The sequence below is a fragment of the Alexandromys fortis genome, unplaced genomic scaffold (genome assembly GCF_014885135.2).
Source record: "Alexandromys fortis isolate MF-2015 unplaced genomic scaffold, M_Fortis_MF-2015_v1.1 scaffold_145, whole genome shotgun sequence".
NCBI classification, from domain to species: Eukaryota; Metazoa; Chordata; class Mammalia; order Rodentia; family Cricetidae; genus Alexandromys; species Alexandromys fortis.
In genome coordinates, this window is record NW_026068049.1 from 1,981,708 (window position 1) to 1,999,024 (window position 17,317).

At 40.0% G+C, this 17,317-nt stretch overlaps 1 protein-coding gene across 6 annotated transcripts in view; it reads right to left on the reverse strand.

Annotated features, from left to right (window-relative positions):
• Cyp39a1 (cytochrome P450 family 39 subfamily A member 1) overlaps positions 1–17,317 on the reverse strand; it is a 151,128-nt gene that overhangs the window by 69,975 nt on the left and 63,836 nt on the right. For all 6 annotated transcript variants that reach the window (XM_050119335.1, XM_050119334.1, XM_050119339.1 and 3 more), the window contains one exon: positions 5,661–5,794. In XM_050119335.1, the coding sequence (XP_049975292.1) occupies positions 5,661–5,794 (134 nt within the window). The remainder of the gene's footprint in view (positions 1–5,660; positions 5,795–17,317) is intronic.

Here is a 17,317-nt window from a genome sequence, read left to right on the forward strand (position 1 = left end):
GAATTAATATGAATTACAAACTGCTTGACCGATGGCTCAGGTTTATTACTAACTAGCTTTTACATTTTATATTAACCCATTTCTATTAATCTATGTATTGCCACATGGCTATGGAATTGCCACATGGCTATGGTATTACCTCACATCTTGCTTCTCCAGCAGTTGTTGGCGTCTCCCTGACTCTGCCCTTTTTCTCCCTATATCTCTGTTCGGATTTTCCACCTGGTTCTATTCTGCCTGGCTAATGGCCAAATTAGTTTCATTTAATAAAGAAATAAACCAATGGTAATAAAACATATTCACAGCATACAAAATGATAGCCCACAACATTTCCCCTTTTCTGTGTATATGAATCTACCAGGTGCTCTAACACAAGGTAATGATGAAATTGATCAGTTATTAATAGAAAATGTCCTGGAGGCCTCAGAATTCCATAAAAAACACTAGGTAAATAGCAAAGGTTTGAATAAGAATTTTTCCATCACTCAGCAACAACCCAAGGAAATTGTGAAAAAATATCCTACTTGTTCCTTGTATAATCAAACTCCATGACCTGCAGGAAATAACCCTAAAGGTATGCAAAGAAATGAAATTTGGCAAATGGATGTGCTTCATTTTTCAGAAATAGAAAAATTAAAATATGTACACCACATAACAGATACATAGTCAGGATTCCAATGGGCAACTGCTTTGAGTTCTGAAAAGGCTGATTCTGTAATTACACACCTATCAGAAGTCATGGCCATCATGGTAATACCTACATAAATTAAGACTGACAATGCTCCAGCATCTATCACTAGTAAAACAAAACAGATTTTTGCATATTATAATATAAAGCATGTTATAGGTATACCACATAATCCTACAGGATCAACAGTTTTAGAAATATCTAATATTTAGAAAATAGCAGTTTTAAAAGAAAGGGGGTAATAAATACCCCCCAGAGATAGACTACATAATGCCTTAGTAACCTAATTTTCTAAATGCTAATAAGAAAGGAACAACAACTGCAGAGACAACCAAATGATTGTGGGGCTGCTAAGCTAAACCAACAGAAGGTATCTTGACTTCAAGATTTGTGTGTAAGGATATGTTGCTTTGGAAAAGAGGTTCTGCTTTTGTTTCCATAGAAGATGAAGAGCTGTGAATTCTTCTGGCTAATGTGGCTTGATCAAGGAAGACTCCCTGAGAGGTTTCCATGGGAGCAATGACACAAGTGATCCAATATCCAGAACAGCTTCACGGCAACTGGATAAGAGTACCCAGTCTCACAGATTGCTACAACCAAGTTTTAACCATAATTCTAATTTTTTTCAGGATTCCCATATGATTAACAGCACACCCAATAAGCAGGAATTATTATAGAAAACTATACCCAAACTTCCAAAGTATTGTTTATAAATGTTCATTTTCATTTAAAGGGGGTTGGTTATAAATTATTAATGGTCATAGCCAATCTCTTTCTAAAGAAAAAAGGGGGGTGTGATATATAAATGATAAAAAAGCAGGTTATTGAATCTACTTTAATCCAAAAAACAACTGTCAATCTCGAAATACTTTATATTGGTATGGATTTTGGTTTATTGATACAAATTTCAGGTCAATTTTGTTATACTATATGTATATTTCTACTCTGGTTTAAGGTATTATCTTTATGTAGCTCATTGAAAAAATGTATAGTTAAAAATACAAATTATTAGTCATCTATAATAGTCAAACTTATGTTGTATTAGTTAGGTTTTCTAGATATGCAGAGATATATTCCAAATAGATAGGTAATTTTCAAACACTTGAAAGACTTACAGAATATGACATTTAAAATATTTTAAGAACGTAGACATTTCTCAACAGTGAGAGATGCCTGCTCCTGGGAGCACCGATTACTTCAAGAGGATGATGGGCATCAAAGAAGCTCTTTAAGGAGTTTGCTTTCAGTGTGTCAAGATTAGTCATTTGTGAAAAAAAAAAAGATCTTGCCTAGACTGCTTGATAATATGCTGTATGAACTGGACATGTTGGACCTACAGAAAAGTGACTGCTGAACAAGGTGGGGCAGTCCTTCAGGGTTCCTGCTTCATGAAAGAGTCTGCCAGACATTCTGCAGGACACAGAAGAAAGGACTGACAAATTTTGCCAAAACAGGCGTGACAGTCTTTCAGATTTCCTGCCTCACCGACAAATCTGCCAGACATTCTTGGCCTACAGGCTAAAAATGGATGCCCCAACATTACAAAAGAACTTTGGGTAACTGTCCAGGAAGCCAGATATCTCTGTCATTTCTAGAATTTTGGAAGTTGCTTACAATGCAGTTCCCGGTTACTTAGGTAACATCATATCCTTCACGGGTCTCTGATGGAGTTGAAGACTAGATAGTTATAATTGTAATTTTCCTTAGTTATGATAAAAGAAAAATTAGATATGAAACGTTAGACTCAAAGAGATGAAACAGATGATATAATATTTTATTTAATTTTGTCAAATAGAAATAGACTAAATATTGTACCCTTGTAATTCTTTCTTGATAACCAATTTGTTATATGTATTTTTACTATGTTAAAGTTAAAACCTTCCTTTTTAACTAGACAGAAAAGGGAGATGATGTTGGATACCCTTCTGTATGCTGTGAATATGCCTTATTATCATTGGTTAATAAAGAAGCTGATTTGGCCAATAGCCAGGCAGAATAGAGCCAGGAGGGAAATCAAAACAGACACAAAAAGAAAGAAGGTAGAGTCAGGGAGACACCAGCAGAAGCAAGACATGAGGTAAAAAGCCACAGAGCTCATGGTAAATACAGAATAATAGAAATGGGTTGATTTAAGTTGTAAGACCTAGTTCATAATTAGATTGAGCTAATAGGCTAAAAAGTTTGCAATTAATATTAAGCCTCAGAGTGGTCATTCAGGAACTGGCAGGTGGGAGAGAACTGTCCACTTACAAGAATGAGTGCAGAATTCTAAGAGACTGGGAAGGAATAGTGTGTCTTCTGGATGTGGCAGAGCTGTGTGTTCATGAGCTCCTGTAGTTGCGTGTTCAAGGTATGCACAGGCTCAAGTCAACATGGATGGAGGAGGGGCACACAGGTCCCCACCCCTAGCTGAGGAGCTATGTACAGCTGACAATGGGGAGGACAAACCCATTTTCTCTAAGGTGTAGCCTCTGACAGGTTATCCAGGCTCTACATTCATAGCTATATGAGCAGCATTAACTATATTCAGTGTGTGTTAACTAAAAAAGAGGACACCAAGTTTGGAAGAAGATAGGGGAAACGATCTGAAAAGAACCAGAGGGAGAGAGGAGCGGTGAATGTAACTGAAAATCACCATATGCACATATAGAAGTCTCGAAATAACATTTTTAAAAATAAATACCATTGAGTCAGCTGACAGAAGTCCACCTGCTTGGCTTAAACAACATTATATAACTGATACAGAATCACATGGCCAAATTTCTACTCGAAAGTTTATACGTTAGTGACAATATTTTCCAAAAGACAAATCTCTCTCAGATGGTGTCACTTAACCTACTGTTTATAGGGTCACTTGGGACTCATGGGAACTTAAGTACACTATCAAAACCCACTGACATTTTCCATTGGAAAAATGAAATCTTCTTTTTTTGTTGTTGTTGTTTTGTTTTGTTTTCAAGACAGGGTTTACTTGTAGTATTAGAGCCTGTTCTGGAACTAGCTCGTGTAGACCAGGCTGGCCTCAAACTCACAGAGATCTGCCTGCCTCTGCCTCTACCTCCTGAGTGCTGGGATTAAAGGCATGTGCCACCACTGCCCGGCTGGAAAAGTAAAATCTTAAAATTCACAAGGGATCACAAAAGGCCCCAAATAGCTGTAGGAATCTTAACCCAAATAACAAAGCTGGAGTCAGTGTACCACATGACCTAAAAGATACTAAAAAGTCACTGTAATCAAAAGAGCACAAAACCAATTACACAAAGAACAGACGAGACCCCTGAAATTGATCCATTCATTTATGACTTCTTATACAGATGCCAGTTTTCTTAAGCAGTGGTGTTGGGTTAACTGGGTATCAATATGCAAATGAAGAAATTAGGTTCTTATCCCATACAGTGTATAAAATCAACTCAAATGGATTAAACTTGTGTGTGTGAAACTGCTAGACAATGCATAGAGGAAACCCCCACTGATAATGATCTGGGAAATGAGGATTTGAAGAATCCAAATGCTCAGACAACAAAAGTGAAATCACACAAACTAGATGACTCTAAACTAAAAGTCTTCCATATAAGTAAGGAAGACACAGCTAAGTGGACAGACAACCTATGGGATAGGATGAGATAGGTCTGAAGTGTACATCTAATAAAAGGTTAGTTTCCAATACAAGCAGCCCAAACAACTCCTTAGTAAGAACAAAGTAGACCTACAAAATATACAAAGATCTAAGCACACAGTTCTTAAAAGAAGAGTCAAGAACTGACTAAGAGATGACTCAGCAGTTTAGAGGGCTCATTGTACTGGCTGGAGAGATGATTCAGGAGTTGTATCTGCCTGCAGTATCTGATAGAGGACCCCAGTTTGATTCCCAGCACCAACACTGAGCAGCTTGCATCTGCCTATAGCTTCACTTTCGGGGCATCCATCACTCTCTCCTGAACTTATGTACATCACCACCACGCCCAACACACATATGCATAAACATAAAAATATTTACTAAAGAAGACCTACAAAATATTCAACAAGTTTATAAAAACAAACATCTTGTACTATCATTGTCAGGGAAATGAAAAACCAAACCTCGTAGGATATTATATCAGTCCTGTTAGAACTGTATTATCAAATGAAACAGAAATGTCGAGGACAAAGACAAAAAGGGAACCACTGGAGACTGTTTTTTCTAAATGCACATTAGTATAGCCATGTAGAAGATAATATGGGGGTCCCTCAGAAGATTAATGGTAGAACTACTGTGTGATCAAGCTATCCAACTACCAAATTAACAGCCCAAGGATATGAAATTAACATGTCAAAAAGAAAACTTCACATTCGTGTTCACAGCAGCACGCTTTACAGTGACCATGGCACGGAATCAAAGTGTGCCGGTCTGCAGGTGAAGGAGGAGAAAGTGGTATGCATGTGTAGATGAAACAGCATTCAGATTTTTAAAAGATGGAAATTCTGCAACTGCACAGAAGAAGCTTGAGGACAAATAAGCCAGGCCCAGAGGGACAAGAGGCTCGTAATCTCAAAAGTAAAAATTCGGCTCACAGAACTAGCACTTAGAAATGTAGTTCTTGGGGGCTGGGTGGTAGGAGACTTCAGGAATGTTGGTCAAATAATACAAAATTCTATATAAAGAGTAGAATGTATTAAAGAGATATGGTGTACCATGTAGTTGCCATCATTAGAAATAGTGTACTAACTGCTCACAGAGTGCATAAATATTTTCACACAAGAATGACTAAGTGTTTGAAATAATATACAGGTTAATGACTTGGTCTGGCTATTACAAAACATGTACATATTTCAAAGTATATGGCAAACACACACACTATATATATATATACATATAATTTCTATTCAGTTATAATAAATTGAAGAAATCAATAATATATCAATCTAGATAACTTTAACATAATGCATACTTTTTCTAGAAGGCTCATCATGTCCAAACAAAACCAAAGCTTACCAGAATATTAATTGGCTTCACTACTTTTCTTGTAATGATACCAGGCGCTCTCAAGCGGATGGCTTCTAGAACACACCACTTAATTAGAAGGAGCTTCTTCAAGTCATCGTCAGACACTTTAATCTTATCTTTCCCTGTAAAGAGAATTGTTTAAAGATTAAAGGAAAGATGTGCTAGAGAGAGCAGCAGGTGACTTTGAGCAAGCTCATCAACGCAGGATAAGCTCACCAAGGAAAGTGCTGCTGGGATGTATTGATTCTGTCTCCTTCCAGTGCCAGAATGGACTGGCACCTAACCCTAGCTGTAACAGTCCTATGGCTACAAAATGGATAAGATGGCACCTGTCTGGAAAGCGGTTCCGTTTTTCCTCATCTCATTCTTCCTTGGCAAAACCCCCATTGCATTTAAAGAAACGGCAGTAAAAGATTGGCAGCCCAAGGGGAAAATACAGCAGGCCAGTAAAGTAAAGGTTTCCAAAAAGTGCTGGACAGCCTTAAACAGTGGGGGATGCAAATCAACACTGCCTTAAGGGGCTGGAAGATGGCTCAATTGGTAAAGACTTGCCATGCAAGCATGGGGAACTGAGTTTGAATCCCCAGCACCTATGGAAAAAATTACGTGGGGCTAAATGTCAGCATTAAGAAGGTAGAGATGGAGGTCCCTAGGCTTATAGGCCAGCCAGTCTAGCAGAGTCAATGAGTTCCAGGTTCACTGAAACACCTGTCCTGAAAAATAAGGTAGGAAAGCATTGTAGAAGACATCTACCATCAACCGCCACTTTCCACAAGCTGATGTACAGAGTGTTCCAGGGATCGATGCCCTCTTTTAGCCATCAGAGGCACTGTATGTACATGGTGCACATATATATGTGTAGATAAAAGCTCTCATATATTAAAAATAATGTTTTTAAGTTCTGGAGACCATTACATTGCAAAATAAACCCAACTGTGAAAGATAAGTATCACTGTGTTCTCATAGGCACTTACATATATCCATATACATACAAACATATGCAAACATATATCCATATACATACAAACATACACACATGCATACACACATACACTCAAAAACCACTTTAGGATTGCATGTCATTCTAGTAAGAATGGCTATCATCAGACAAACAAATGAAAATAAATGTTTGCATGTATGTAGAGTAAGCAGAGCCTATCTACATTGCTAGTGGGAAGTAAACAGGTGCAGCCTCTACAGAGATCAGTATGGAATGTCCTGATGAAACTAAAACAGAACTACCAAGTGATGCAGCTATTGATCTCCTGGGTATGGTCCCAAAGGACTCTAAGCTGTACACATAGAGATACTTGCATATCCCTGTTTACCGTTGCTCTGGTATCAACAGTCAAGATAACAGAAACAGCCTAGACATCTATCAGCAGATAAAGGGATAAAGAAAATGTGGTATATATACACAGTGGAATTTTATTCAGGTGGAAATAGGAATGAAAATGGATACAACTGGAGATCACTGGACCTGAAAGGTGGCTCAGCAGTTAAGTGTACTTGTTGCTCATGAAGACGGCATGGGTTTGTTTCCCAGATCTTACAACAACCAATGACTTCAGTTCCGGGCAGATTCAACATCTTCTTCTGGCACCAGGCAAGCATATAGAGCAAATACACGCATGCAGGCAAACACACACACACACACACACACACAAAATAAAAATAAATAAGTCTTTTTTAAGTGCTGGAGATCATTATATTATACAATAAGCCAGACTGAGAAAGAAATAAATGGTCTTTTTTCTCTTAAGCACAGAATCTATATTGAAATGTATGTATTACACATACATAGGATATGACTATAGTAAGGAACTAGGAGAGGGAAGAAAGAGTCTGGGGGAGAACGAGAGAGTGTTATGGAATATATATTTATAGGGAAGAGTCAGTCACAGGAGGTCAGACGGGTAAAGGCAACAAGGAGGTGAATAAGAACACAATACAGGTTTTCGAAAGATGACCTAATGATTCTATGGATTAGAAAATTTAAATGAAATGGACAACTTTCTGGATAAATATCACTTACCAAAATTAAATCAAGACCAGATAAGCAAAATAAATAGACCTAAAACTGCTAAAGAAATAGAAACAGCCATCAAAAGTCTCCCAACCAAAAAAGCCCAGGACCAGATGGTTTCAGCTCAGAATTCTACAAGATTTTCAAAGAAGAACTAATATCAATACTCCTCAAATATTCCACACAATAGAAACAGAAGGAACATTGTCAAATTCTTGTTATGAAGCTACAATTACCTTGATACCCAAAACACATAAAGACATTATTAAGAAAGAGCATTATACACCAATCTCACTCATGAACATTGATGCAAAAATACTAAATAAAATACTGGCAAATCGAATCCAAGAACACACCAGAATCATCATGCACCATGATCAAGTTGGTTTCATACCAGAGATGCAGGGATGGTTTAACATACAAAAATCTGTCAATGTGATCCACCATATAAACAAACAGAAAAAGAAAAACTACATGATCATCTCATTAGATACTAAAACATCCCTTCATGATAAAGGTCTTGGAGAGAGCAGGGATACAAGGAACATACCTAAACATAATAAAGGCAATATACAGCAAACCAACAGCCAACATGAAACTAAATGGAGAGAAACTCCCAGCTATTCCACTGAAATCAGGAACAAGACAAGGTTGTCCACTCTCTCCATATCTATTCAATATAGTTCTTGAAGTGCTAGCTAGAGCAATAAAACAACAAAAGAAGATCAAGGAGATACAAATTGGAAAAGAAGAAGTCAAACTCTTACTATTTGCTGATTATATGACAGTTTATATAAGCATCCCCCAAAATTCTACCAAGGAACCTCTACAACTTATAAACACTTTCAGTAAAGTAGCAGAATATAAGATTAACAAAAACAACAACAACAGCAAAAAAAAAAGTAGCCCTCCTTTCCACAGATGATAAATGGGCTAAAGAAATCAGAGAAACTTTACCCTTCACAATAGCCACCAATAGCATAAAATATCTCAGAGTAACTGTAGCCAAACAAGTGGAAGACCTCTATGACAAGAACTTTAAATCTTTGAAGAAAGAAATTAAAGAAGGCACCAGAAAGTGGAAATATCTCCCATGCTCTTGGGTAGGCAGAATTAACATAGTAAAAATGACAATCTTATCTAAAGCAATCTACAGATTCAATGCAATGCCCATAAAAATCCCAGTAAAATTCTTCACAGACCTTGAAAGAACGGTACTCAACTTCACACAGAAAAGCAAAAAACCCAGGATAGTCAAACACAATCCCCGATTTCAAACTCTACTACAAAGCTATAATAGTAAAAACAGCCTGGTATTGGCATAAAAACAGACTTGAGAACCAATGGAACCAAACCAAAAGCCCAGATATTAATCCACAGACATTCGAACACCTGATTTTTGACAAAGAAGCAAAAAATATCATATGGAAGAAAGAAAGCAATTTAACAAATGGTGCTGGCATAACTGGATACCAACATGTAGAAAAATGAAAATAGATACATATCTATTGCCATGCACACAACTCAAGTCCAAATGGATCAAAGACCTCAGCATAAAGCCAGCCACACTGAACCTCATAGAAGAGAAAGTGGAAAGTACATTTGAACACATTGGCACAGGAGACCACTTCCTAAATATAACTCCAGCAGCACAGACACTGAGAGAAACAATTAATAAATGGGACCTCCTGATACTGAAAAGCTTGTATAAAGCAAAAGACATGGTCAACAAGACAAAACGACAGCCTACAGAAAGGGAAATAATCTTCACCAACCCCACATCGGACAGAGGACTGATCTCCAAAATATACAAAGAACTCAAGAAATTGGTCATCAAAAGAACAAATAATCCAATAAAAAAATGGAGTACAGACCTAAACAGAGAACTCTCAACAGAGGAATCTAAAATGGCTGAAAGACAAGGAAATGTTCACCATCCTTAGTCATCAGAGAAATACAAATCCAAACAACTCTGAGATTTCATCTTATACCTGTAAGAATGGCCAAGATCAAAAACACTGATGACAATTTATGCTGGAGAGGATGTTGGGAAAGGGAAACACTCTGCAATGCTGGTGGGAGTGCAAGCTGGTACAGCCCCTTTGGATGTCAGTGTGGCGATTTCTCAGAAAATTAGGAAACAACCTTCTTCAAGACCCAGCAATACCACTTTGGGGTATATATCCAAAGGATGCTCAATCATACCACAAGGACATGTACTCAACTATAACTAGCAGCATTATTTGTCATAGCCAGAACCTGGAACCACCTAAATGCCCCTCGACCAAAGAATGGATAAGGAAAATGTGGTACATTTACACAATGGAGTACTACACAGCAGAAAAAAATAACGACATCTTGAATTTTGTAGGCAAATGGATTTAGAAAACATATTGAATGAGGTAACCCAGACCCAGAAAGACAAATATCGTATGTACTCACTCATAAGTGGCTTTTAGACATAATCAAAGAAAACCAGCCTACAAATCACAATCCCAGAGAACCTAGACAACAATGAGGATCCTAAGAGAGACATACATGGATCCAATCTACATGGGAAGTAGAAAAAGACAAGACCTCCTGAGTAAATTGGGAGCATTGGGACCTTGGGAGAGGATTGAAGGGGAGGGGAGAGGCAGGGAGGGGAGCAGTGAAAAATGTAGAGCTCAACAAAATCAATTAAAAAAAGATGAATAAAAAGAACAAAGTATATATAGAGATATTTGTGTATGAAAACATCACAATGAAACTCATTTCTTTTTATGTTAACAAAGTTAATTTTAAAAGACACACATACACACACACAGACACAGAAACACTCACACAGCCACACACACAAACACACACAGGCACACACACACAGATACTCGTACACAGACACACAAAGAGACACACACAGAGAGATATTAAAAGTGATCTGGCCTTCCTTCCTGACAATTATTGTTTGTTTATGTTGTTTTGGTTTGACAAATGGAGACCAGGTCTGCCTTGAACTCAATCTTAATCCTTCTGATAGCTCTGACTGAAGGCAGGCACCATCATGCCCAACTCTTTTACTTTTCTACTTAGTTATTTCTTATAGAATCCAAAGACAGGGACAGAGGGGTAAGGGGCGGCGGGGGGGGGCTTCTCTGGAATGAAGAGCATGCCCTCTGAACACAGACACACCAGACTTTCCGGAGATGAATAGATGTTGATACCTAAAAAAGGAGTGGAGGTCAATCTTTACACAATCTTCAGTGTGGCCATGGAATTTCAGTCAGACTATACAACTTAATGGTGAACAATTCAAGGAAAAATGCATTTTGAAAATTCCTCGGAATAGCACTGTTTTCAATCTGGTCCTGACATCATTTAGTCAGTCACTGTGACCAATGCACCAAGTTCATCCCCGTGTCCTCTTGCATCTCTGTCTCCCCACAGGACCAGAGACACTGAGCCAGCCGACCACGACGAATCCTAAGGATTCCTGAGCTAAAAGAAGACTTTACTACATTAAGTGGGTCCTCTCGTTTATCTGCAGTGGTCACGACAGCTGACAAACATCAGTGCATCAGGACCTGGGGCACAGGCATTTAACCGCACTGCTCAGGAGAGAAGCAGGTGGATGTCTGAGAGTTTGAGGCCAACCTGGTCTACAGTTCCAAGCGAGGTGGGGCTTCAAAGGGAGACTCAAAGTAAAAAAAAAATCAAAATAAATAAAATGAAAATAATAAATCTTTCTAATGTAAAATCAGTTGCCATCAGTGATTATAAGAGGCTCCTAACCCTCAGAGATGTCAGGTTATGAGTGCACGCACACGTGCACACATGTATGTGTCTGTGTGTGTCTCTCTATATCTGTGTGTGTATGTTTGTGTGTCTCTGTATGTATGTCTCTGTGTGTGTACATTCATGCACCTGCTTCTCTGTACACACATGTGGTGGACAGATGTTGACATCGGCAGTTCCTCTCCTGTTCTCCACTGTATTTTCTGAGTTTGTCACTAAACCTGGAGTTTAGAATTCTGACTAGACTGGCTTGGTCAGAGGGTCCTCTGTATCTCTGTGTCTCCACTGCAACCCCAGGAGTGGCATGTGTGCTCATGCCTGGCTTTTCATGGTGCTGGGGAGCTCAGTTGGGCCACCGTAATTGTGTAGAGGGCACTCTCCCCACTGAGCCATCTCCCCAGCCCTATCATGTCTCGAACACTTCCCTAAGTCCCAGCTTGTTCTCACTCCCTTGGCTCTGCTAGAGAGTCTAAAAGGCTTCTCAGAGCACAATGACCAACACTGAGACTCTTTCTTCCTCCACTATAATCGCCCCTGTTGTCTTGCCATGACAGAAAATGGTTGGAATCTGCCAAGTTGCTAGAACTTTCGATCAGTCATCCCTGCTGCCTCTGACTGACACTGTGACAGAATACGGAATTTACACTTGGTTCTTTGGCTCCTCAAACTTTGGGGGACCACTGAGTGACAGGGGAGAGAGGAGTCTCTTTTATCCATACTTGAACTGACGTTAGTGAGGTGATGTCGGGAGGACAGGGGAAAGTTATCCAAGACATCAACCACAGGACCATAAGACGAGAACTCTGAGTCTTCAACCCACACCTCAACTTCTGGGGGAGTTTAACTTCTTGATTGAATCAACCACGTTTGTGAAAGGCAACGTCCCTAAAAATCTCTTCTCGAGTTTTTGAACACACCCATGTGTTGGGAGGGTCACACACACCAGCTCTAAGGGGCAAGACATCCCACTGCTGGCCCCGTTCAGATGCTTCCCTCTATCTGGCTACTCCTCTGCATCGGTGATAACAAGCTTCATAATAACTAAGTGATGGTAAGCTAAGTGTTTCTCTGAACTCTGCATTATTAGGGCAAATCACTGTAGCTTGAGGAAGGTTGTGGAAACCTCCAATTTTCAGCTAAGATGGACAGATTTGAATGACCTGGGGCCTACTACTTTCTGTGGTTATTTAAAGCGAGGGCTCTAAACTGGGGTTTAGCCCTGAACTTTTCCAGGCAAGTCTCCACTAAGATCCGGGAGCTAGTACAGAAACTGGATTAAGTTCTACAACTTCCAGTTGGTGTCTGAAGAGAAGTATAAAATGCCTCGGTGTAGAAAGATAATGCCATTGCTTTCTCTTTGGCAAATACAGCATACATACCCCCTTTATTGCCCCTCACATGGAATCTTGGGAGACAGTGTGACCTTTGTACATTACCCTGTTCACCTGACTCAGCTGGCATACCTAATATAAAGGAGGAGCAGTGTCTCTATCTGCCTCATAGGGTTGCTGTCAGGGTTGGAGAGGCAACTGTGTGTAAATCTCTCAAAGTCCTAGCTGTCAAATGCCATTAACTCGGCAAGTGCCACCCTCATTATGAGTCCCTCTGCCCTTTGTAGCTGTTTGAAAGGCTGGCTCCCACGCACCCTTCAGGTCACAGGTGAAACATCCCCTGACAGAGCCTTTCCCGAACCATCCCAGTTCTCCCCCAATTCACCGCCACGTCATTATATCTTCATGGGTTTGATACAGGAATTAATCCAGCTTATAATATTAGCATAGGATTCCCCAAATGTAATAACATTTCATTTCTTTCTGAATCTCATTTATTTAATAATACCCACTGATGTGTGATTATGATCTAACACAGTGTCTCGTAGATGGGAAACAGTCTGCACATTATTACTGATGGGATAAATGAATGGATAAATGGGCTGATTCTAAAACAGGAGAAGAGAAGATCGATTTTTTAAAAGCTGTGCGTGCAGACAATGGAAAAGGTTTAGAGACAATTCTGAGGAAGAATGGGGAAAATGTTTAAGTTAATTCGAATTTTGTGCAAATCTTGCATGTACTGGACCCAGGAACTGACATGTCTGGGAAATTCCCCCAGTGATGTTACACTGCAGGTCTGCGGGCCATACTCTAATCACAAACACAGTGACGGATTCAAAGGAAAGGAAGGGATCTATGAATACCCTGCCTTAGACGTACACGGTCCTGGGTTCGATTCCCAGTGCAGCAAGTCAGTTAATAAACAAACAAATAAATGACTCTCTTGTGTTTTATTCATTAAATATTCTCATTTGAAAACTTCTCTTATTGCTGTAGTAATTTTGAAATGATCTATTCTATTTAGACACAAAAGTAAATAAATTCAGAGAGTGAAAATGATGAGTTAAATCAGAGATGGGTCAGAAGTCCAAGTACATGTACTGACGCCAGCCATCACTCAGCTGGCTTTGATTTCTGTCCGTGTAGAAGAAGGGACTTTTAGTTCTCGTGCTAAGCCATGAATATAGGTCATAATTCATCAACCCTGATCACTCTTAATCCAGAAATTCCATCCACTTCAAGATTACATTCTAATTGTATTTGTGTATGTGTTGGGGATTGAGTGTGTGTTAGGGTACACACACAGAGGTCAAGGTAACTCAGGAAGAGTTGGTTCCCTCCTTACCATGTGGGTCCTGGGCATAGACCCAGGTCTTTAGGCTTCGTGGTAGGTGCATTTATCCTCTGAGTCTTATCACCAGGCCTTAGCTTTGTAATTTTTATAACTATGAAGCTTTCAGCTCCCTCTGAGCATTGATACATCAGAGACCACTGGCCAAGCTTTCTATCTATCTATCTATCTATCTATCTATCTATCTATCTATCTATCTCTATCTATCTATCTATCCATCTATCTATCTATCTATCGTCCATCCATACATTTATATACCTACCAACCTATCTGTTACATTTATCTCTCTATCTACCTAGCTATCCATCATCTGTCTATCTATGGTGTTGGAAGTCCTTCTGTATATGTTTGGTTAATGAATAAGGAAACTGAGCGTATATCAGGGCAGAACAGAGCTAGGCAGGAAAAACTCACGTTTCTTTCTTATCTCACAGATAAGATTGTGGTTCAGCAAAAATGACAACAGGCCAACCACAGCTCACTGCTTTATTTTTATAAATATTTGCCTTCCAATAAAAATATCAACACTCATCTGTGGTTGGCTTTTGCTCTTCAACGGCTGACAATAGGAGGCCACAGAAATTTTATGGTTCATAAAATCTAAAATACAGAAAATATGGAAAGAAGTCTATGACTGCCCACAGGCAAGGAGAGAATGAGCTATTATTAGGTTTGCTCAAAGGGCCAATTTTTATTCCAGGTCCTGTAGTTTACAAGTATGATAAATTCTGTGTGGTCTTCACTGCCCTTATCACTTCTATGTTCAGGTCAAGTGTGCGATGCCTAGTGTACTATTTTAATCTCAGCAACCCATGGAAAATACAGGACCAGGGAGGAAACACGCTTCTTTAGAGTACGGTTGCTATGATGCTTTTGCTCACATACTCAGAGATCACATGCACAGATGTGGTAAGATGCACAGATGGTAAGCAGAAGCACAGACTCGGTTTCTACATGTATTCTTTTTTGAAAGAGATCTAAGAAAACACTGCAGTTGAGTCTTTCCCCTCCCTCCTCCTCCCTCCTCCCTCCTCCCCCACACAGTAGCCTTTCCCCAGCTTTATCAGAGTGCTCCCCACTCAGTTACCTTGATTTTTTCAATCTGCTCCATTATCCCTCTGCTGTATCCATCTCCTGGGTACCAAACAGAAAGGGTAATTTGGTAACACATGGCATCTAAGGGAAAACCCCTAGGGATTCAGGTCAGACACTGGAAAGAAAGCCTGATAGCAGATGTCTGCCCTTTTGTCCACAAGCCAGCCTGGCTGAAGAACCATCCATCTATTCCCATGTATGTCTTATTCCTGTGAGGCGTCTGCCACAGCAACCTGTATGAGCTGAGAATAATAAAGATACATAATAATTTCTGTCATAAATAAATTGGATTGTTTAAGAACTTTGGTAATAAGGGCGAGTTTGGAGGAGTATGTGATAGGCCAGCCATTTTTGATAACTGAATAGACCAAATACCTGCAACTTCTGCTGTCTGAATATTTTCTATAGAAGAAGAAAACACAGGTAAAGAGTTAAATATGGTATGGTAAGTGATCTACACCAACCTGAAAGGGTGTGTGGAAAACTAAACTAAAATGTGCAGAGAGAATAAGAACACGCAGGAGGGAGGGAAGGAAAGCCTTCTTAGGGTGTATACTAAGGCCTGTTGTACAAACCATTCGATGCATGAGGGGGTGGTCAAAAGGAAAAGGTCTGGGACTGCTGGGGTTTGCGTTACAAGGTGGCAGCTGGCAACAAGGCATCAGGAGAAGGGGGTGTCCCATTGTCCCTGGAATCCTGGTTCCTGGGTCTCAGTGTCTGCTCTCTGCCCTTTCTGTATGGGGCTGCCTCACTGCACACCACCTAGATCATGGTTGTCCCAAGTATCATCTTTAAGTGTTAGTTGACCTTATCAAAATGTTAAAACTATGAGGCAAGGGAAGGCAATGTTATACTGTGTCCGAAAACAGCCTACAGTGGAAAGTCTTGTCTGCCCTTCGGGCTCCCAGCTATGAGGCTAAGGCTCACCCAGAAGCCTATGGCTGCAGCACAATGAAACAGGGATGCGGAACGTTTGCTGATCAGTACTAGAAATCAGAGATCTGAAACAGGCTTCAAACCAGATTCCTCTTGACCCTAAAACTGTGGGAGACCTAGCGAGCTAGGGCCCTCCATAAACAGACATTACAGTTAAGTTAGCCAGGTTCTCCAATTCAGATCCTATCACTGACTTCTCCAAATGACTGGTCTCCCCTAAAATAACTATTTAGAGAAATTATTTTTTAACAAATTCACCAATCATCCCTTCTTTTTTTTTTCCTGTTTTAGTTCCCTATGCCATAGCATACAGATAATAAATATTTTTCTACTAGACCAAAGGTAGGGCGTGACAACATTTGGGGTTACTGCTTTAAATAAGATAGGAAGAATTCCAAAGGGAACTGCTCTGGTAATTTATCTTCATTGTCAACCCGACAGAAATCACCTAGGAGACACACCACTGGGCAGACTGTGACAACATTTCGCAGAGGTGTAACTAAGGAGGAAAGGCATGCCCTGACTGTGGGTGGCACTGGTGCAGGAGGTCCTTCTGTATTTGTGTGTTGCTTTCATTGGTTGAATAAAGAGACTGACTTGGCCTTTTGATAGGGCAGCCCTTAGGTGGGCGGAGTAGACAGAACAGAATGCTGGGAAGAAGGGAAGTGTGGCAGACGCCATGATTCTCCCACCCGAGACGGATGTAGGTTAGAATTTGGCCAGTAAGCCACAGTCACGTGGTGATTCACTGATTTAATAGAAATGGGTTAATCAAGATGTGAGAGTTAGCCCATCAGAGGCTAGAGCTAATGGGCCAGGCAGCAATTTAATTAATATAATTTCCGTGTGGTTATTTCGGGGGTTAAGCTAGCCGGGCAGCAGGATGCAGCCCGCTCCTCATTACAACACGGTACCATTTGTGGACTGGAGTTAGAGACCAAATAAAAACAGGAAAAAGAAGTAAGCCAGCTGAGCACCTGTATTCAACCCTCTCTGCCCCCAATTGCAGAGCCCTGTGCAGACATGCAACCAGCCCCTGTGCACTTCTGCCCGTGACTACAGACATACAACCAGCCCCTGTGCACTTCCAACCGTGACTGCAGACATGCGACCAGACACTGTGCACTGCTGC